The 24050-nt window shown below is 35.6% G+C and overlaps 1 protein-coding gene across 1 annotated transcript in view; it reads right to left on the reverse strand.

The window, feature by feature from the left end:
* LOC123523015 (importin-11-like) overlaps window positions 1-17227 on the reverse strand; it is a 57335-nt gene extending 40108 nt beyond the window's left edge. The window contains exons 1-7 of the mRNA XM_053549417.1: window positions 17151-17227; window positions 11678-11823; window positions 8164-8264; window positions 7205-7277; window positions 4576-4779; window positions 3112-3241; window positions 2138-2245 (exon numbers count right to left, since the gene is read on the reverse strand). Coding sequence (XP_053405392.1) covers window positions 2138-2245; window positions 3112-3241; window positions 4576-4779; window positions 7205-7277; window positions 8164-8264; window positions 11678-11815 — 754 coding nt within the window. The 5' untranslated portion in view covers window positions 11816-11823; window positions 17151-17227. The remainder of the gene's footprint in view (window positions 1-2137; window positions 2246-3111; window positions 3242-4575; window positions 4780-7204; window positions 7278-8163; window positions 8265-11677; window positions 11824-17150) is intronic.
* Window positions 17228-24050: the final 6823 nt, after the last annotated feature.

Here is a 24050-nt window from a genome sequence, read left to right on the forward strand (position 1 = left end):
TAATGTATGTGCAAAAAGGGCATGTGACTTTATAGTGACATTATGAAAATACTTGACAATGTTGTATACAAGTTGTATACATAATACCTGTTTCATCTTATTCCTTTTAGTATAGAAATATGTTTCTGAAAATTTCATACAAATGTTCATGAACCTTATTCTTTCTGTCTAGCATTTTTCCTTAATCGTACTTTTTCTGTCAAACAATTTTTTTTACTGATAAAAAAGAATGTCATTGAGAAAATAATATTACTGCAAGAGAACATACATTCTTGCATAAAAACTACTTTTTTCACTGGATCTGCCCATGTATAAACGGGAGAAAAATCGTGTGCAAACAAGGCAATTCACATGCTGTTAATACATGATTTTTATTTTTGAAATGCTTTGCCAGGGACGTATGTATGTATTTCTGCGCAGACTGATATTTGGCATCTGAATCTTGTTTCTTCCATAATAACCTCTTCTTGTAGCATTATAGACACAATGTAATCCATAGTATGTTTAGCTGTATCAGTTTCTAACCCCAAACGTACTGCCCCCATCAATGTACGCACTAGCTTCTCTTAGAGTTTACTCCCTTTACAAAGCGTCTGTTCAGTTATTGTAAATAACTGTGAATAAATAAGTATCGCGTGTAACTTGTGCTATTGCCCGTTTTTAGGTATTATATTAATGACTTTTGTTAGTATCAGTCTGTTTGTTTTTACCTGATTGTTCGCAGAATTCATATAATAAACCTCGAAAGCTAGTCACTAGCTTCGTACTCATCCATACTCTGTTTGTTCGTACTCAAATTAATTCGAATGTAAAGTTGTTATTCTTAAAATAATTGTGTTCCTGTTTATCAAATTTTTAAGTTGTATGCAAAATTATGTGTAATGTAACGTTTGTAATAACTAAAAATAAAAATAAGATGCTCAAAAACTTTCAAATCACGCTTTTAGTAGTGTTGTTGTTATGTGTGCCCCGGTTATGGATATTTAAAACATGTTTACCGTTTCCAAGAACAACAAGAATGGTAAATAAAAAATGTACCAGAATCGTCAAGTCATCACATATGAAAATGTCATAGGGTGTATATCCATTAATAAGTAATAAATCATATTTAAAATTAAATAGTATCAGTGTTCACTTATTTTCTTATTCCCCATACATTGCAATTATTCCGTGTCTACTTTAGTCTAGTTTAGCTGTCTATCAGTAGTATTTGAAGTAGTTTGATCGTAAGTCATTCTAAGTTAGAAGTTCAGTCCAGTACTCCGTAGTTTAGAGATATTATTGCACGGTTACCTTTCTTTACTAACTCTAACACGTGACTGTCATAACCAATCGATTACTTACTTTCACTTTACAGCCATTATTCAAATACAAATAAACAAACGCCATTTTCTGTGCATCAAATGAAAATGCCATTTTTGTAGTTATACATTCATATATCTACAGGTAAATGATTGTCCTATATTGTTGTATATTTTTGCCATATATGTAATAATTATCTTAGTTGGTTATTCAATATTTGTTGAGATATTCGGTTTGAAATGTCGGGTCATTGTTTGCTTTGTCCGTAATTCATTCGTCACACCACCGTTCATAATGTCAATAACCACATATATATACATATATGAGATTATATATTTATGTTGTTTCATTATTTGTTACAGGTCATCTAAATTATATAGAATACATCTTCTGAGTAATCGAACCTGCGTTTGTTAGATATTGATACAGACAAATAGACAAACAAATATCTTGTCCCAGCTCTGCCTTCCCCATCAAAGGGCGTAGCGCGGCCGTCGGCGACAAAAACAATGCATTTAGTCGTCGTGTAATGTTTTTTATGCAAGAATAGCGACAATACACGTTTGTTTTGTGTATTAACGCCTGCAGAAGCCCTTGGGATATGTTTGTGACCGAGACCTTCGGTCTCGGTCACAATCCCGCGGGCTTCTGCAGACATTAATACACAAAAAAACGTGTATTATCCCTACACTGTTGTTATAACTGAACTTAATTTCCATTTCAGACAACGATTTTCTTAAATAACAAACAGCAAGATTAAGAAACAGGTATCAAGTGCTTTTCAAAATTATAGCTATCACTTCCTACTACTGAAAAAACATTGCCAGGTACTTACGGCATTCCAGCATAGAATCTAGTTTTACAAATACATCATTCAGAAAGCTCATGGCTTCCTGGTTACTAGCAGGGTCTCGAAAACCAAACACAACCAACCGTCGTAAAACTGAAACAGAGCATTAACAAAGCCATCAGAGAAAAGAAATTTATACGCCTGAAATAAACCTATAAATAAAACAGATTGTTTTTCAGGAAAAACATACGTTTCTCACCACTTACCATGCGGATATTGTAAAATGCCAAAAATTAAGGGTCATAACTAGGGAAAACCACTGAACCATAACATTCCAACTAAATACATTTGTTAATGACTTTATACATTCAAAGTTAATCTGATGATAAAATGTTTTAGTGAAAACTGTGCAGAGTGCTTCTTTAAAGCTCTCCATCGCCATTAATTTTAGTTTAGTGGCAGTGGGTTGTGACGTCACAACCCTCGACTTTTGGTGATAATGTTACAACTCTTGACTTTTGATGAAAATATTACAGCCCTTGACATTTATCTTCTAGTAAGGAAGCCTGTGTGGGCAGTGGAGAACCATCATTAAGGATTTTGGTTTAAAGATATGGTAACATTTTCAAGCATGGAAGCTAACAGTTTTGAACTAGACACAGCTTTACTTTAAAGTACATGTTCCCCACTCTTCCTTCTGTCATTGAAATAAAGAGGTACAGAGATGCCTTTGCTCGGTAACAACATACAAATATTTCTAACGCTGGCATCTCTAATAAAATAAAATTTACTGTAAAAGTACGTATTTTCGCTAGGTCCAAATTTTGCAAATTTGAAATTTTGAGTATGTTCGCAAGTTTAATATTCAAGAAATTATAAAAAGGGTATCCTATCTGAACTAGACTTATACTAATGGTGCATATTTATGTTAGGATTAATTTTCGCTAGATGTAGGGCCTTGGAAATATAGTGAAAATTAAACCCTCACGAAAACTTCTGCTTTTAATGTAGTATCTTACTTCTCAAAGACAAGGTAGTTCTGTCAATGATGGTGTTCATCTCCTCACTGTGCATCGACGCTAACTGAAGAAATTCTGCCAACTGATCTGTCCATAAGCCATATATATAGCCAAATATTTCATTGGTTAACTGAAAAAATTAGAAAAAATGCATATTAATTTACATTTTATTTTCACAATAATCATAAAACTGGGTGAAATCTAAGCAGACACTAAGCAGTATTTGTTTCTCCCTTAAACTGGGGACAGGGCTCATGCCCTGCAGGTAAAGTGATGTGTCTTCTCCAAATTTCCAAATTCAAATGAAACAACTGCTATTAATTAAACCAACTTGTCCCCTATGAGGACTTATCCGAGAAAAGTAGGTCTGAAATATACTGAGTCATTGACTTTAAACTAATGACCCCTATACCATCTTCAGACCAAATGTTATCATCCAGTGAAGATTGACTGCTAAAGTGTTCTTTAATTATTGGGCAGAAACCATTTCAGTGTGGTCACTATGATCTTGATCTTTGACCTACTGACCCAAAAACAATTCTACAGACTACAAGCAATCATCCTATGAAAGTTGACGATTGTACGCCAAAGCGTTTTCTAGTTGTTCAGTGTAACTTTTTTCAGCCTATATCACTGCAACCTTTACCTTTGACCTAATTCCCCCAAAACAATTGGGGTCATTTATTGACAACAAGCAATCATCCTATGTATTTTGATGGCTGCAGGCTTAAGTGTTAATTAGTTACAGAGCTGAAACCATTCTCCGTCTTGTGATCACTGTGACCTTGACCTTTGCCTTCTGACCCCAAAAACAATATAGGTTGTCTACAGCCTACAAGCAATCATCCTTTTTCTACTGTGCAGAATCAGTTTTCAGTTTCAGGGTCACTGTGTCCTTGATCTATGACCTACTGACCCCAAATACAATAGGTATTGTGTACTGACCACATGAAATCATCCTATGAAGTTTGACCATGGTGAGCCCAAACATTCTCCAGGTATTGATTGGAAACTAATTGGTCTCAACACATAGGCCCATCGATCACCCGACTGACTATAAGCAAAACAATTTACCCCCCACCCCCTCCCCCCCCCTCCGCCTGCCCCCTACTCTTCAATACAGACCACAGTATCATAATATATACAATAAAGTAAACTGGTCTGTTTTTCTTTTGCTTACATGTATGAAACTACCTTTATAATAATTCCAAAACAGATACTGAATTTACAAGCTGCATGCTAAAATTTCTACAATGATGCAGCTGTAAGACAGAGCATTGTTTGAATTCAAATTCAACTGCATTTTACCTTGGTGCATTCTATTCAAAAGGAGAAAAAAATTAATGAAGTGGAAAAACTGTTTTTTCTTGTATAGTTTCCATTAATCCTAAATCTACTTGCAGGCCATTTTATTCTTCTAGACTTTGGTCAGACAACACTAAATAACAAAACATAATGTATTACATCTTCAAATAGCTTCCGATCAGATACAAGTCGTTTAGATGCTAGTGTTTTCACTACATGATGCAGTATAAGCAGTGAGCGTTCTTGCAGGAGTAAATTATCACAGCGCACAGTCTGGAGTAAGGTTGGTAACAACGTAGGCCAAAATCGTGGACAGTCTAATCTAGCTATCTTTGCAACCAAAACTGCCATCTGTGTACATATCTACAAAATGAAATGTAGAAAGACATTGTTAATAAAACATTACATGTTCAGAAGCTTTCTGTATCAAACACCTCTTGTCTTTACATGTAAATTGCTACTGCATTCACAAAGCTTATATGACCTGCTTGTGTACAATTCCCAATAAACTCCCATGGCTATGACACCATGTCAAGACCGATCGTTCAAATGGCCACAAAGCTGGAAAAGCTACCTTCCATTACATGTATATGTTACATTGCCATATGAGATGTGTGCATTTTACCATTGAGACATTTCCCATGGAAAGCATGCTTCACATATGTGCTAGTTAGAATGTTTCCTATTCCAGCAGCCATTGTTAGGTGATCTGTGGTTTCAGAGAACTAATTTCAAACTAAACTAAATACAAGATACAAGTCACTGTTCAGTAACTTCTTTTGGGTATGTAATAGACCTTCACACATTTATTCTAAACACACCCATTTATTTCATATCGGAATGTAACAAACTAAACCATGTTAAATTTCTTAATTTTAAATCCAAATAAACAAATTTTAGGGCTGTCTGAAAAAGTTTGTACATTACATGTATATCAACAAAAACAACTAAAACTGTTGCCTATTTGGCAGACTAAATAATAGCCCCATGACCACCACCTTCTTGTAAGGAAAGCAAGACTTGTTTTACAAATTTGAAGTCAAAAAGGGGCTATAACTGCATCAAAATTTGGTGGAGTGTAGCTGAAGTCAAACATGTCCTTTTATTCATTTTATAATCATATACCTGTGTACAAAAACTGGATTCAAATCCATTCATTTTTTTAAAAGGTTTGCACAATTTTATGTAAGAAAGGGGCTATACTTCTGCCAATTCAGGACCATGACTGGCCAAAATTGGTGGATTGTAACTAAAATTGACCTTTATCTTATGGTGATATACCTGTCGTGATATACCTTTCTACTTAAAATGAAAATTTACTCAATGGACAACAAAATTTTAAGACAGAAAGGAGCCTAACTCCATCAAAATTGGTAGACTGAACCTGACCTGTATTTTCTAATTTCGTAACTAATAATTATATGTGCACCAAAAATGAATTCAATTCAATCATTCTTTAAAAAGTTACCACATGGACATTGATATTTCGTTGAATTTAAAGGAAGATAAGAGGCAATAACTTTTGGAACAAGAGCTGTCGGAGGACAGCAATGCTCGACTATTCAAAAGCTCTGTCAACTGAAAAAATACAAGCTGAAAAAGGGGCATAATTTGGAAAAACAAGGAGCTGCTTTCAATAAACGCTTGATGCCCCCGGTGGCATCCTTGTCGATACAAAGCAACCTAAGTCCAAAATGAGGTCAAGGTCAAACTGAGGTCAGGTGATGTTTGAATATGAGGAATGGTCACAGGTTACATCTGTATTAGTATCAATTCATTCTTGTAAGCGGTATTGATGCTAGACGAAACAGTCCCATTTGGTTAACCAAGAGATGGCCCATATAAAACAACCTAAGTCCAAAATGAGGTCAAAGTCAAACTGAGGTCAGGTGATGTCTGAAGATGAGGAATGGTCACAGGTTACATCTGTATTAGTATCAATTCATTCTTGTAAGCAGAATTGATGCTAGACGAAACGGTCCCATTTGGTTAACCAAGAGATGGCCCATATAAAGCAACCTAAGTCCAAAATGAAGTCAAGGTCAAACTGAGGTCAGGTGATGTCTGAAGATGAGGAATAGTCACAGGTTACATCTGCATTAGTATCAAGTCATTCTAGTAAGGGGTATTGATGCTAGACGAAACGGTTCCATTTGGTTAACCTCGTATGGACGGACGAACGGACGGACGGACAACCACTATATGCCTCCAACATCAGTAGATGCCGGGGGCATAAAAACAACAATAGAGTTATGGAACCTGTGCAATGTAAGTCAATTCTTCACAGTGAATAAGAGTGTGAAGTTTCAATCCATTGCCATAAGTGGTTACTGAGATGCCAGCTTACATACAAAAGCTTAACCAAATTGGGATGCGGGTGAGTCCAATAGCTCCACCTATTCTTTGAATAGCTGAGCTAAAAGTTAGTGGATTGTAATGAAAATCCTCCCCAACCTGTATCTTATGATTATATACCTATTATCAAAAATGAACTCAATTCAACTATCCATTCAAGTATAACCTTAGGTGCACGGATGGACAGATGGAAGCACAAACATGGTTACTCCAGTTTACCCCTCATAACCTTTGTTTATGGTTGTTTGTATGTCAGATCACAACAAGTGTGTGAAGTTCCAATCCATTCCCAATAGCAGTTACTATGATACCCGGATACCAGCTTACATACAAAATCTCAACTGACTAGGCAACCAGGTAAAGGGTATGTGCAATAACTTTATCTGTTCTCCCAACAATAAAGCTTAAAATTTCCGAAACATCAACAGTATACCTGTGCCGATGGCTCATTGAAGTTCACCAGAAGCCTTTGTCGTATTATCTCTTTTTCTTCTTCTTTCATTGCACTGAAAAAATGTGTAACTAAACAATAATACCCGGTAGAAGTAGAGACTGTATTATGAAAATGTCCATGATTTCCATTTTTTTACTGTTGAGTTTAACATCACACAAACTCAGCTGTAAGTCATATGGCGACTTTCCGGCTTTCCATGTAGGAAAAGACACCTGGTGCCCCTCCTACTATTTCATCAAGGGCAGGTACCTGGGTAGAACCACAAACTTTCCATAAGCCAACTGGATGACTTCCTAAAATACTGGGGTCATACGGGCAAAATTCAGGTCATACGTGACCTTTCCAGCTTTTGGTGGTAAAGGGAAGGCCAAAGGTGCCCCTCTGGGAATTGTTTCAAGCATGGCTGGGAATCTGTATAGAGCCATAGACTTTCTAGAGAGCATTCTCAATTCTAAATTCTCAGCACACAGTAAGGAGAGGCAATTGAATCCAACTCAGCGGCCTTAACCACATGACCACTGATTACCCTGACTTCTGTCCAAATGACTTACCCCTACACATAATGGGTTCAAATCTTATTAAACTGTAGAAATTTGACATATGAGCAAGCTATGTGCAAGATTTATGGAAGTGTCTGCCTATATTTGACAAAATGCCATGTGGGTGAACTAGTCATATGTGTTCTTCCTCAACCATTAAATGCAAAACACCACCTCCCCACTACATCCACCATCACCCCTCCCAAATATCCCATTTGAAAACAGAATGTTCATCTGGTTAGTCCAAATGAGCAGGATTCCTTTTCATATGAAATATTTATATACATAATTTAAACATCAAAATTTTGACTACTAGACCACAATGTACACTAATTAATATTTACAATTTAGTACTGCCACTATCAATAAGTTTACTGTGAGTAATGTAAGACAACATACTTTGGTGCAGTTCTCCTCCAGTATCTGTCCACTCCATTCTTGATGTACATTACTGCTAACCATCTCACATTTACTGCTATCTCATGATTACAGAAAATGCTCTGAAAAATAAGTCCCTATATATCGCTCACCTGTTAAAATTGGCCTTGAAATCATCAAGATAAACATTCTGACCAAGTTTCATGAAGATAGGGTCATAAATGTGGCCTCTACAGTATTAACAAGCTTTTCCTTTGATTTGAGTGGTGATCTAGTTTTTAAACCCACATGACCCAGTTTCAAACTGGGCCTAGGAATCATCAAGATAAACATTCTTACTAAGTTTCATAAAGATAGGGTCATAAATATGGCCTCAAGAGTGGTAACAAGCTTTTCCTTTGATTTGAGTGGGTGACCTAGTTTTTGACCCCATAAATAATTATGACCCAGATTCAAATTTTACCTAGAGGTCATCAAGACAAACATTCTGACCAAGTTTCATGAAGATAGGGTCATAAATGTGGCCTCAAGAGTGTTAACAAGCTTTTCCTTTGATTTGAGCTGGTGACCTAGTTTTTGGCCCTAGATGACTCAGTTTTGAACATGGCAAAGGAATCATCAAGATAAACATTCTGACCAAGTTTCATGAAGATAGGTTTTAAATGTGGCCTCTCGGGTATTAACAAGCTTTTCCTTTGATTTGACCTGGTGACCTAGTTTTTGACCCCACATGACCCAGTTTCAAACCTGGCCAAGAGATCATCAAGATAAACATTCTGTGCAAGTTTGTAGCAAATCAAAGCATAAATGAAACCTCTATATGGCTGAAAGGTCCAGAATAGAAAATTTTGCGGCTTTCAGGGGCAATAACTCTAGAACCCATGAAGGAATCTAGCCGGTTTTCCCAAGGAAATAAACTCTAATTGTGACTTAAGTTGTGTGTAAGTGTGGTTAAAATGGAATCCTAACGTGTTCACAAGGTAAAAATTAACAAATTTTGGCTCTTTCAGGGGTCAATCAGGGGCCATAATTCCAGAACCTATGATTGGATCTGACGGATTCATCACGAAATCCAAGATCTATTGTTTATAAAGATATTTTGCAAGTTTGTATCAAATCAAACCTTAAATGAAGTCTTCATATGGCTGCAAAAGCCAAAATAGCAAATTTTGGTCCTTTACGGGGCCATAACTATGAAACCCATAAAGGGATCTGGCCAGTTTTCGAAAGGAACAGAGATATTATGCCAATACAAGTTGTATGCAAGTTTGATTAAAGTTATTGCAAAATGTGGTCTCTATCGTGTTCATAAGCCAAAACAACAAATTTTGGCCCTTTAAGGGGCCATAACTCTAGAACGAATGATGGGATCTGGCCAGTTTTCAAAAGGAGCCGAGATATTATGCCAATACAAGTTGTGTGCAAGACTGATTAAAATTGGTTGCAAAATGTGGTCAATTTGTACACAAATCCGTTGTATATTCTATTTTTAGAACTGATAAGACCAAGATCGGGTGGGCAGACGCCGAGCGACCATGTTTTTTGTTAATAGTGATGTTTTTTCTAACTGCTTAAATTTTCTTAAAACATAAATAATATCTATAATTTTTTTGATCAATGGAAAGGATATAAAACAAGCTATTTATTGATAACTTTTAATTATCATTTCGAAATAAAATGGATTAATTATGAACGCTTAACTTAGTGTTTTTTCTAAAAGTTATGGGACATCACTACGCCGCTATTAAAATCATATGTCGTTTAAAACGGTAAAAAGATATTTGAATAAGAAAATATGAAAATCGTAAGCATTTCAAAACTTTTTGAATTATTAAAATCCATAAATGAACGAAAAAGTAATTAAAAAATAAAAATTCCGATCCCATACACAAACGATGAAAAAATATTTTGTTTTGCCCACCACCAGATAAACAGGTGTTCATGCGTGACGTCAGGGCGATCTCTCCTATTGTGTTCACAAGAAATTGTAAACGGACGAAGGACGGATAACGGATGAAGGGTGATCACAAAAGCTCACCTTGTCACTATGTGACAGGTGAGCTAATTAAAACAGAAAGACTGTTCTAAACTCACTTTTTACTAAGTTATTTGATATGGTTCAGGGGTCTAGCTAGGTCCAATTTTTTGGGAGAAATCACTTCTCCCTCAAGCAGATTTAGGGAGAAGTGGGGAGACTTTAGGGAGAAGTGGGAAGACTTTTCCTACCGCAATGATGTGGAGTGATTCGAAAGGTGGCTGTAATTTTCTTGTTTCTTGATTAAAAGTATTGATGTGACCATTCATTTTCTTAGTTAGATCATTTCCCATACAGTGGTTATTGTTTCGTTAAAAAAATTCTGGAAAAAAATCGTTTTCAAAATTCTAGCCGATTCTGTAAATGTAACCCGCCAAATTTTGGTTATATCTTGTATGAAGTGTTTATTATTAACACCGAGTCATTCACCCAGGAATGTCAGAATCTCACTCGAATGAAACTGAAAGTAAACTGTGTAATCTAGAAATACATATTCAAATAAATTCATCGATGGAAGTCAATTTAAACATTGTTAATACATTACATGTCGTTCTTTTATCATAGATAACAAATAATTGTGTACCAAATTCCAATTAATCGCATGGTTAATCAGTAGTTTCTTAAAAAAAAAAACACTTTGCTTTTCGCACTCGAACATGTTGACAAAATTAAAAACGAAGTGTCAAAGACGTAAACGCGACGCTAATTGGCTGAACACAATCAACGAGGTGTATCTGATAATTTGATTCGCTTTCACACTTCTCGGGAAAATCTCGCAAGTACCTGAAGTAGGAGGAGCTTAAATTATGCTACCGGCGTGTGTTTGTGTATTCTGCACTCATTATGACACCGTGCAAATTGTCAACAGTCCGGGTAGCACTAATTAGCGAGTGCGGAAATCAAAGAAAATCGGGCGACTTGCATTTCGCTTTGAGGTTAGATTTGAGCGAAGTTTGAAGTTCTAGAGCGCCTGTTTCGCTCAAGTCGCCCACTCGCGAGAGCCCTGTGGTTTTACATTTGAAATACTATGGAATCAGTAAATTTGGTGGGTATATAATTTCATGGTTTGCAAAACTGACATTTCATGAGGATATCAATTCATGGATTTTAACTTCTAAACTTGGCAGCTGTAAAAAGTCTCCCTTTACTTGGATTCAGTGTTGTTGTATTTTCTGATCCTTTGTGATCATGGAGTTCATTTAATGTATGTATAGTAGAGTTCCACATAAGCCAGAGCTAGGTGGCGTGAGAGGTGTTGCGCATTTCATAACCTGTAACAGATTCAATCAAACCGAGTCTGCTATTATTGTTCTTTGTTGCATTCTATGCTTCCAAAATATCTTTTTTTTACAGATTTTAATGTTCATTTGGGATTTAATTTAATGGATTGACTCAACAGATGAAATCCCAAAAAATTAGTACCCTATGAATATCAGTGATTTCACAGTATGTGTTAACTATCAGAGATATGGATTAAAATTTGAATAGAAGGGAGACTACCGAGAGTACTGTATAAAATCCTGGCTGTGTTTGCCATTGCATCAGCTGGTGCTCTGCAGGGGTTAGAACATTTGGATCCTGGCTGCATGCTTTCGTAAGGACATCCAAGACCAATGATCCTGCTGTGTCCATATCCATTCTTTTTTCTGTAAATAAATTTATGCAAATAAATGAACTATTTCAACAATTAACCAATATTCAACTAAAACTTGAATCTCAATTGTTCCCTGATACCAGCATTTGCCAGTGTTAACATTTGCTTTCAAACATAAATAACCAAGGAACACCAAAAAAATGACAAGGAATCGAACTGACACAAAACAGATTTTGACAAAATGATCTTTAATTATGTTGTGACAAACCACTGATTATATTAATTAGGGCAATAATTATACTTTCCGTATGTTTGGTGATCATTACGATATACAGTTTATTGATTATAAAATAAACTGTTCTGTGTCAATTATTTACCATTTACTAACAACATAAATGGGTGCATATACTTTTTCATATCGTAAAGTTTGTTTTATCAGTTTATTTTTTTCTGCTGTATTTCAAATTGAAATATTATTCATTAAAGGGTTCAATACGCTTATTAATGTCTTATCAACAGTTTAGTTTACAATAAATTAATCGGCACTGAACAGTGTATACATGTAATGCATCTGGAGTTCTTTGATTATTAACGTTTCGAAATAAAATGTTACAGATCAGGTGAATGCTGGTATCTATAAGTCACTTAGATTCAAGTTTTAGTTGAATATTTATCAAATCTTATTTGAAATTTTATTTTCTACCAAATTAGGATGTAAATAACCCAAAACATCTGGAAAAAGGAGGCCTGTACTCCCCAACAGACTTGTCTAGAGGTACGGATCTTTACCACTTGAATCAGATTCTAATAATCTGCTAATAATACTCGAATGGGGAGTTAAGCAGTATACGAAGATAGATAGATAGAGGTACAGATCTAGGTACCTCCTTATTTAAGATTAAAGGAAGATGAAAATTGTTGAGACACCTGCACTTTACCACTTTGCTCTTGCACTGTAACTGTTTTATTGTGACATCAGCAAATGGTTTCAGCGATGTTTGAAAATCTCTGATAACTGCCGGAAATGTTTGATTACTCTCGTAAAGTGTAACAGATTCAACGACTGTCGAGCTGGGTAGGTGTATTTTGGTGTTTTTCATCGAGCATGCTTGCTAGATTGCGATCACCGTGTTCTGATCGTATTTTCAGATGACCCTGGATTTTTGCGTTTCATTCCTGGTTTTTATTTCATATATAGGTTGTTTCATTTTTTTAAAATAGACATCTGCAAGCTAATTGATACAATATTTCATAGGACTTCCTAAGGAGTATACTGGTCGGGGGTATTACCAGTGTATTTAAACTTTGAATGGAAAATACATTGAACAAAAAGAAAACTTAACTGATCAAATATATCTTTCCTCAAAGAGCTATAAAAATAAATAGATTGGTAACTTGAAAGGCATATAGAGCAGATCTCGCCAAAAAAAACGTGACAACTGGATGAGATCTTGTTTACCGGAAGTGACGTATTCTCCACGCGCCATGTTGTATGCGAAAGCAATTATTCATTGGTAAATTAATTATCACCGTATGACCACGCTTCTTTTGATGGTAACAAACATGCACTTTGTGTCTTAAGACTATTTCACGTTAAACTACTGTTGTTTTAGAAGCTAACATGTATATTAAATGTAGTTTTAAAGGTACAAATTGTAACTCCATGCTTGCCGATGTTTGTTTTTACTAAGATAACGCCAATTCACGCTCTGACACAAGATCACGCGAGATTACAGCCAGTTGCCATTCTATGTATTTTATAGTCTTCTTTGCTTTCCTTTATTAGTTGACTTTAATCAATAAACAGGGTGGAAGAAAATCATTTGAATTATCTTTCTTCAAGGTAAATCTGTGACAAATGGAAACACTATCGAGTCTACTTTTAGAAACAACTTTGGTGGGTATTACCGGTGCATCTGATCATTTGTCTCTTATTACGTCATAGGTCAAACACAACTAAAAGTTTTGAGTCTCTGTCTCATTATTGGGGTCACTTTGTCAGTTTTATCAAGTTTGCACATTCTTCCATACCAAATAACAAACATAAACATTATTTTAACTGGTCAGGTACTAAAATATTTCTTCAAAGTTCTGTAAAATTAAACTTGCCAACATAGGAAGTTGAACTTATATACAGGTTAAACATTTCATTTGTTTATAAAACTGTTGAAGCCAATGAAGGATCACATCCTTGACATTTTAAGTCACTGCCTAAGACACCGCATGGTATGCAGATTCTATTAGGCTGGGGCCATACTGCATTTTCTTTTTCTTCAGCTAAGTTGAAAGCTGCAAAATATAACTATTAACATTACTGACTCCAACATATGGTTCAACAAAATTGAAATTTTAACTTACTTAGGTGTGTTTGACCTATAATTAAAATTTTCACAGTGTGTTATTCTTACGATTCAACCAGCGTTCTGGGGCAATCTTATGCTGTAGAGGATTTATTTAGTATAAATAATAAAATAATAGCAGGAACTTTTAGGAGTTTATAGAGCTTTAAAAAAAAAAAAAAAAAAGGTAAGTTTCATTTACCGTCACTTTGTGAAACAATTAACATAAGCTCTATAGAGCTTTTCTGCGACCCTATATTAAGAACAGTTAAAACTAATTATACCTCACCTCCAGCAATTTGCTGGTACCCATTTACAGCTGGGTCGACTGAGGTAATCGTGATAAAGTGCCTTGCCCAAGGACACACCGCAATGGGAGTAGCCAGGATTCAAACCAGGGGCCTTCACCTCCGTAGGAAAGTGTATTAGCCCTCTCGACCAATGGTCCACTTTTAATGATATTTTGGTAAAATATAAAATTCTTTCCTGCAGGCAACTCATTTTAGGGCTTCAAAGTATTTAGACAGACCGGCATGAAGTCTGTGTTTACATAGATATGCAAATTTTTTGATGACTTCATTCATGCGAACGAGATTTCACCGGTACTACCCTTCCACCGGTAGAACCCTGCACGATTGATCAGGTCGGATATCCGGGCACTTCAGCGTATCGCGTTGCGTAGCAACAAGCGGAGGTGACAGCAAACGCTAAATTGTAATTGAAAAGCGTTTCATGTTTCACTAGTGCTGGTTGTTTTTCTTTGCTTAAAGAAATATTAAAAAGTCAGTGAATTTATAATGTAGCATGATGTTCCAGAAACCACTCCCGAGAAAGAAACCTTTCTTTTTTAGGTTTCAGACGTGATATTCATCATTGATCCGTGTAAGCTGCAAGGTCTCATATTTGTGACGGACTGGATGAAAATTATAATTTAAAAAATCGGAGGTCTTCTTAAAGTAAATAAAACAGAAAATCTATTTCATCTAATTAAGTTTCTCCATTCGTTTCACTTTTCTCGTTCTATTTAGTAGCCTGCCATTAAAATAGTTCTGAAAGCCAGATAGCTTATACTGTGGTGTCAAAAGTGATTCAGTCACTCCAAATTTAATCAAATCAACATCTCTTACCTAAATTCTCATTCGTATGAAATTTAATGAGAGGTGTCATAATTTAAAGCTTAATAGCACATTATGCGTAAATACTGGAGAAGGGATTTTTTTTCTCCCTCGAAGGGTATCAGGATCACAAAAGCATTTATAACACAAAGCGGTTTTTTATATGTTACAATTGTTTTAAATGTAATATGACATCTAGAGCTACCGTGTTACACGCGGAGATAAAATGATATATATAATAACTGCATGCTAGTTTCTTTTTTACGAAAAGCCAGGACGTATCAATAAATTGATGACTTCCAATTACGAAAATACTAAAAAAAAATACTGATCTCTGTTTTGTCAATTATTTAAAACTGAGAACGATGATTTGCACGCTTTGTCTAGAATAATGTTAGTCATATCTTGTAGTTTTCAATATCCATTTTTTTTGTTAATTGTTAGACTGTCACAATTGACTGCTTCCACATACCACAAAATTAAAGCATTCATTCCAGTCATAAATCACTATGGAAACCAATCAGTATGTGGTATATTGATGAAAATCAGTTTTGACCAGTTCCTAATGACTATCACTTATTAATAGATTGATTTCCTGTTTGTTTTATCCCTCTGATGTACCCCTTCGGGGCCTTATGGTAATTTCCTGTCTTATCCGTTTGATGTATGCCTTCAGGGTCTTATGATATTTGGAAGATGCACATTATTGTTATTTGCGTGTCAGTTGACAAAGGAATTAATAGAGCTACTACATAAAAAAAAACTTTAACCAATACACATGCCCGAACATTTAGTTCATTTGAAACTTTAAAATTAATTCACCAAACTATTTTTTGGCTGGAAGGACATTTCTTCAAAAAAAAAAATGTCTGCAATAAGATTACATATAGAATAAAGTATAAGTTTTCAACTTTATTTAAATGACTTTCATACTTAATGTACTTCGACATTATAGCATTTTACATTAACTAAATAAAATATATCGCACAAAATACATTTCAGAAAATGGCAACAATATAATTATTTCAGAGCATTAAAACATTTAGAAAATCAGCTTATTTAAAAAAGACATAAAAATATCAGAAAATTAATTTACTATTTATTTGATCTGTTCTTTCTTAAAAAGAAAAAAAAAATCAAGACACTTGAAAGAGATGAAAGAAACAACTGCTACGATTTCAAGCAAAGAAGTTGAATAAAAAAAATGTTTTGTTCTCAGATATTTAGTTTGGATTAATATATATATAGCAAACTGAGAAAATGTTGAATAAGCTTGGGAACTTGTTTTAATTATATCTGATCCGTAGCGCCGAAGAGCAGACAATACATAATCTGTCACTTTTTCCAGACCGTTTTAAAATGCCACAAAATCAATTATCACAAAAACCCTACTTTTTTGAAAAATATATAGATTGTACCATAGCGTAAGGACTGCAGATGATAAAAAAGATGACTCTTGATTTGTTTTATTTGAGAATTAAAACATCACAACCCACACCGCTAGTTAATTCGCTACGAATTGCGAGGTCCTGCTTTCACCTCCAAGGTAATTTGCATAATCGATTGCTCCGGATGTGACGTCACGCCGACCTGATCAATATTTGTGCCCATCCGAACCATTTTTTTGCCTACCATATGTTATCAGACTTGTTAGTAATAATAAACAATTTGATATGCCATTGAAAACTTTTTCAAATTCAATTCCCTTGAAATATTCGATTGTTACATATATATGAATTTGATAATCAAGAACGAGAGGTCGAACATTACAACGTACGAATATTCGCACCCGCTAGAAAAAAGCTGTATAAATTTGTCATGTAATGTTGATGAAATATATTTTCATATTCTATTCAGAGATGTTTATCTACTGATCTGAAATAAGTTATTCACGATTACGAAAACAATTTAATTAACATAATTACCACAAATTTGTATGAAATTTCATTTTTCCCTTTACTTTGAAGTAAGTACTGTTTCCGGTACCGCACGTGAACAAAAACCCAACGTTTCTATTGTAGCGGCAACGGCAACTATGGAATGTAAAAAAAGTGCAAAAGGAACCAATCTCCATTTAGTAAAAATGTTGGGAAAACGCATTTTTGTAAAATTTCGGTGAAATATGATATTTCCCAAAATAATTGCAGCTGTACATTGTATACTATTTAAACAGTCATATTGCAAAGTTTCGTGTATTTTGCAATATTTATATCATTTTTATAACAAAAAATCTTGTTTTTGTCGATTATGTTTATGCAACAAGAGTTCTAAGTCCATGGAGTTATACAACAAAGGTTCTAAGTCCATGGAGTTAGGACCACTGTTGCATTTAAACCATGATTTGCGAATCATTTTTGCCTAAATTTATCAATGCAATATATTAATTTCACATACCTGATGACTTTTAAAATTATTGGTATACACTATTTAAATTAGGCTTGTGTTCTTTTTCATTAATCAAAACAGTCATCAAAGCCCTGAACTCCTTCATGTCAACTCATTGTGGAGTTAAACCCAATGTTGCATACGTGAAATACCATTTTTTCCACTCTTAAACAGCAGAATACACTGCTGGGGGAGTTAATCAGGCGCGGAATGTTCTTTTTTTTATGCCACAAATGCCCTAATTCCATTTTGACCAAAAATGGAGATAGGTACCTTTTTGCACGGACCCCTTCAATTGACCAATAGATAGTGCAAAATACTATTTGCTAAATGCTTATTGTTTAATATTGACTGTATTATGGTAATTGTCAAACGATAAATGCTAATTTTTAATTGCTAAATGAAAAACAATAAATGCCAAATTCTTATTTCTAAGTGCTCTTTCTAAAATTATGCTTCCTTTATTTATAATCATTGGCCTTTGTTTCATAACTTTTGTCCCTATTAACCTTTTGCCTGCTGTCGCAAGTGATTCTGCCTTTGCGACCAGTGCAGACCAAGATCAGCCTGCACAGTCTGATCGTGGTCTGCACTAGCTGTTCGCCATTCAGTCAGTATCTTTTTGGTAAGCATCCCTTTTGACAGTCAATGAAACTGTCCAAATTGAAAGATGGATACATTCATTATAGGAATTTAGCAGGTAAGGGTTACAAACGTTTTCCTAAACATTTTAGAGTAAACAGTTTTAGTTCCACATTTCTATGTGCCACCGTGGGCATAAATGACCCCAACTTTTATGATATAATAAAATAAATAAAAATAGTAAAATTATAAAAATAATAAAATAAAATATCTTTCTGTAAATAACAATAATATGATAAAGTTTGTAAGTGAGTGTGTATGTTGATTTAATATAATGTTTTTTAAATTGATATGCTTATTTTCAGATGTAATGTTATTGTTATAAGTTTTTAAGTAATCTAGAAATTACAGTATTTTTTCACTTTAGGCAATTTTTGAAAGGTATCAAGTTTTACAGGAAAACATTTTCTGGTTCTCAAATAATTATGACACATAGGAATTAAGCTTTCAGAAAGATTGTAAATTTTACAGCTTGGATACTATCTTTGTTTGGTTAAATCTTTTGATTATCTGATTGATAGGTATGAAGCCATAAGGCAATTTTCCTGTCCAGCTTTCTTAAGTCATTAATTTTGTATTGACATTTTTATTGGTCAGTTTTTATCTTTATATTCAAAATTTCATTGGTTGTTATGTTCAAGTTAGAATTTTGTTTGGTAACAGAACTTCAGTCTTGGGAAAACGCTCGATAAGAAAACATTGCAATTTTATTCTTTATCTTCATCAAAAGGAAAACTTGGAAAAATATTGAATAAGAATTTATTTAATTTAAATAGAAACAGTAAACAAACATTTTGTGGAGCATTTGTGATATCAGATATAATTCTTGTTGGACATTTACATATTGTTACAAAAATAAATTAAGTTGGAATCGAGAGACGTTTCACAGTTTTCACTTGAGGTTTTACATTCTGCTTCTACACTCTACACACTGGAAGTAGAGTGGACCCCGTGACCTGAGCTGCTCATTGGATGAACTGAAAATACAGTGGGACTCCCAATAGGACCATAGTTAATTCCCCCCAGAAAGTACCGGTACCGCTTAGCTCTACCACAGGTCCCAGTCCCTGCTGCCAGCGCTTTGAGGGTTACACGTTGAACCCCTCTTAAGCCGTTATACAAAACAGACATTATAGAAAATATACAGCAACCAGAGCGGCCCGGTCGCAGTTGGTGTTGAATGGCCGGGTACTCAGCAGACTGCTGAGAGGATGGAAAATACGATGAACAATTGAAGCAGGGTGGCGAAACGTTTAAATTGTGGACTAATCAAGGGACAGGTTTTGATGAAACTGAAGCCAGAAATAAATGGGCCAGATGATCAATCTGTTGGTATAGAAAGTAAATGTTGTGTCACACAAGACGACAGGATCAGACGAAGGAGCAAGCCGCAGAAGACCACTTGAGGACATCATTTAGTCACTGATGCTGGGTGAGTGCAATCTTTTGTGTGCATACCTCTCATATACCTGTTTATTTGTGACCAATATTGAATCTATGGCCAAATTTGAAACATGGGTGCAAGAGATAGAGATTTTTATGAATAAATCACATTTGTATTAAGGTTTACGCCAATCATTGCTAAAATATTGTAAAAAGGTGCAAAATAGGGCATAAAAGAAATATTTTTGGGATATGTGCTATATGAATTTGTTATTATAACATAAATTAAACTATATTATTTTATATTTATTTTTTTGTTCTTTGTCACTTGCTATTGTTAAAATGATACAATATACATTTTCAATTTTGAAACCAATTACAACTTTAAACATTTAAAATGGAAAAATGGTGTTGCTCGAAAACAAATTGTAAAGTAAATAGTGCTCAAAGTAAACAGCTGATTATGGATGTAGGATTCAAGCCAAAGATGGAGAAAAATTACATGACAATCAAAATAGGTGAACAAAATACACCTTGCCTAGTTGATTCAGGTCCTGATATAAGTGCTATAAGCAAATACTTGTTGGACATTGTTGCGCCAAATATAAATCTTAGAAAAAGTCATTTACAGCAAATTATTGGTGTGTGTGGTGAAAGACATCATGTCTTAGGTCAGGCAGATATTACGCTTGAATGTGAAGGTGTGACTTTTACACATAATTTCCATGTTTTCAAACAATTACATTCTAAAATTCTTGTGGGAATAGACTTTTTGAAGAAATATAATGTTCAAATTAACTTTGGTGAATTGGAAATGTTAGTGCCAAATTCAACAACAGTTACAACAATGAAAATACCAACCAGGACCAAGACACCTCCGCAAACATCATGGGCAACAACAACTAAAGAAGTCATTGTTCCACCTCACAGTGAGATAATTATTCCTGTTCATATTTCAAGAATACCGTCTGAAACAACAGTGCTATTAGAACCTAGGTTAAACTTACATGATTTAGACATAGCAGGTGGGAAAACTGTAGTTATTGTACAAAATTCTAAAGGTGCTTATAGGCTGATTAACCCAACAAGTGTACCAGTATTTTTATCAGCAAAACAAAGGATTGCAAAGGTTAGTGTAATAGAGAATCCATCATCAATATCAGTGCTAAAAGAACAAAGTTCATCAAACATTTCTCATCTAAGTGCTTCTGACTCTGAACAAAGTCCAAATTATGAAACTATTGTGAAAGATTTAGGAATAGACCTTGATAAAAGAGAAATAAGTGCTGAACAAAGACAAAAATTATATAAATTTCTTGGATAAAATCGTGACATATTCGCAAAGGACTTATCAGAACTGGGTGAAACAAATCTACATCAGCATGTTATTGAGACTGGCGATGCAAAACCAGTCAGTTCAGGACCATACAGACAGACACCCGAGAAACGCAGAATACTACATCAGCTCATCAAAGAAATGGAGGAATCAGGCATTGTTGAAGAAAGCATTTCACCATGGCACAGTCCTGTGGTACTAGTCAAGAAACCGAACAACGATTGGCGTTTTGCCGTGGACTACAGGAAGGTCAATGCCGTAACAGAACCGATGTCGTTCCCCATTCCACACATGACAGACGTGTTTGATACGCTAGCTGATGCCAAAGCTTCTGTATATTCAACGCTGGATCTTCGCTCTGGATTTTGGCAGGTACCACTACATGAGTCGACGAAACATAAAAGTGCATTCATTACAGACCAGGGAATTTACCAGTTCAAGCGTCTCAGCTTCGGACTTGTCAATGCGCCAATGACATTCCAGAGTCTCATGACAAAAGTGCTCAGAAACCTGAACTTTAAAATCGCGTTAGTTTTTATCGATGATTTCCTTGTGTTTTCAAAAGACTTTGATGAACATTTACACCATTTAGACCTAGTTTTTTTTTCAAATCTCAGAGAAGCAAATTTAAAATTACACCCGAAAAAGAGCAAATTCGCAACTCAATCAGTGAAATATTTAGGCCATATTGTGACAAAAGATGGAATGAAAGTCCAACCAGAAAACACCGATAAGATAAAAAATGCAGAAAGACCTAAAAATGCCAAGCAAGTGAAACAGACTTTAGGAATGTTTGGGTACTACAGAAAATTTGTGTTAAACTATGCCAAAATTGCAAAACCACTTACTAATTTATTAAAGAAAGATGTGAAATTTAATTGGACAGAAGAATGTGTTAATGCCTTTCAGCTATTGAAGAAAAAGTTAATAACCGCGCCTATATTAAGATACCCAGATTTCAACAAGGAATTTATCCTCGCAGTAGATTCTTCTGATTATTCGATTGGTTATGTTTTATCACAAAGGCATGAAGGACGAGAACATCCAATCTGTTTCGGAGGAAGAGCACTGCACGAAAACGAACTACGGTGGCATATTACGGATAAGGAAGGTCTCGCACTGGTGGAAGGAATACAACATTTCAGACACTACCTTGCTGGAAGGAAATTTACAGTATACACTGACAGTGTCTCTGTTAAATATCTCCAGAAAATCAAGGACTGTCAAGGTCGCCTAGGCCGATGGAGTATCCTTCTACAAGCATACCAATTCGACATCCAGCACCGTTCAGGTTCATCAAATTGCAATGCAGACTTCTTGTCAAGACAACGTTACCAGGACTCAACACCGTCAGCCTCTAGTGAGTTAGCAGACCACATTGGCTCCGTACAAGAAGACAACAAGGAATACGCACAGGTGACACTTGTGTATCCTGGTGAAGATAAAGAAACTATAATGGCAGCTCTAACAACAGACAATGCCAGTGATCCTGAAGAAGGTACATTCACAGACTTGGCCAAGCATCAGCGAGAATGTCCCGACTTCAGAGATATCTACAACTATCTTGCTTATCATGAAGTCCCTGAAGATCCGCATAAAGCCAGGACAGTAGTTGCAGAATCCTACAACTATGAGCTGGTTGACAATGTTCTACATCACTTCTACTCCAGACGTGGAAAACAAGTGCCACTAGAGGAACGTCTTGTCATGCAGATCGCGATTCCAAGAATCCTAAGGGATGATGTACTGAAGCAATATCACGACTGTATCGCAGGTGGTGGACATCAAGGATTTGAAAGGACCTACGCATCACTTCGAAACAAATACTACTGGCCATCTATGTATGAAAACATAAGGCAGTATGTTAAGACTTGTGAAGTATGCCAGCAGTCCAAAAGAGCATTTAATTCCAAACCTCCTCCACTACAACCGCAGCCAGTTGATGATGTCTTCAGCAGATGGCATATGGACATCCTGAGTGGACTACCAACCACAAAGGACAAGTACAAACACATCTTGCTAGTAGTTGACAGCTACTCCAAATGGGCAGAATGCTTTCCACTCCGGACACAAACTTGTGAGGAAGTTGCAAGCGTGCTGTTTCGAGAAATCATTACAAGATATGGTGCCCCAAGAGTACTTCTGAGTGACAGAGGTAAGAACTTTATGTCTAACTTGGTAAAAGCTTTGTCAGAACTCTTCAGTATCAAGCAAACCTTTACAAGTGCATATCATCCGATGACAAATGGATTGGTAGAATCGAAGAATTCTTACATTCTACAAGCCTTCAGAGCATACTGTAAAGGACAACAAGATGACTGGCCTGAGCTTTTACCTGGTGCGATGATGGCATATAGATCTACACCAGCCACACAGTCGACCGACTTCAGCCCCTTCTTTCTTCTATATGGTAGAGAGATGCGGTTGCCTATCGACACAGTGCTACAACCAAAAGACCATCTACCCCAGAGTTACAAGTTGCATCTTGGAAGAATACTGCAAAATCTTGAGAACTGCAGAAAAATCGCAAATGAAAATATTCAGCATGCTCAAGAGAAATATAAGCACCAGCACGATAAGTACTCCAAACCACCAGAATACAGACCAGCCCAGAGAGTCTGGCTATACTGCACCAAAGTTCCACATGGGAAAGCACCAAAACTACATCGGAAGTGGGTTGGCCCATACTACATCACAATGATGGGATCAAACTATACATACAAGCTACGCCACGCCAGAACAAACAAGGAGGTCAAGTCGTTGGTAAATGCGATGAGGCAAAAACCCTACTTTGATCCAGAGAGTCGACCTACAAATCCGCCAGCAGAGCCACAGGATGAGCAAGATGAGCTGGATCCTGATGAGATTCATGACAGAAATACTCCAACAGAAAACCAGAATGAAAACAGAAATTCTGAAAGAAGAAATGAGAATGTCCAGAGAGACAGACAAAATAACAGAAAATCAGAAGTTAAAAATAATGAACATAAAAGGCCAGGAACCAATGATAATAAAAGAAGTGAAAAACAGGAGAATAGAAATACAGATCAACGGCAGCAAAATGCCCAAAATAGTAGAA

Source organism: Mercenaria mercenaria, chromosome 8 (genome assembly GCF_021730395.1).
Source record: "Mercenaria mercenaria strain notata chromosome 8, MADL_Memer_1, whole genome shotgun sequence".
Classification (NCBI taxonomy): Eukaryota; Metazoa; Mollusca; class Bivalvia; order Venerida; family Veneridae; genus Mercenaria; species Mercenaria mercenaria.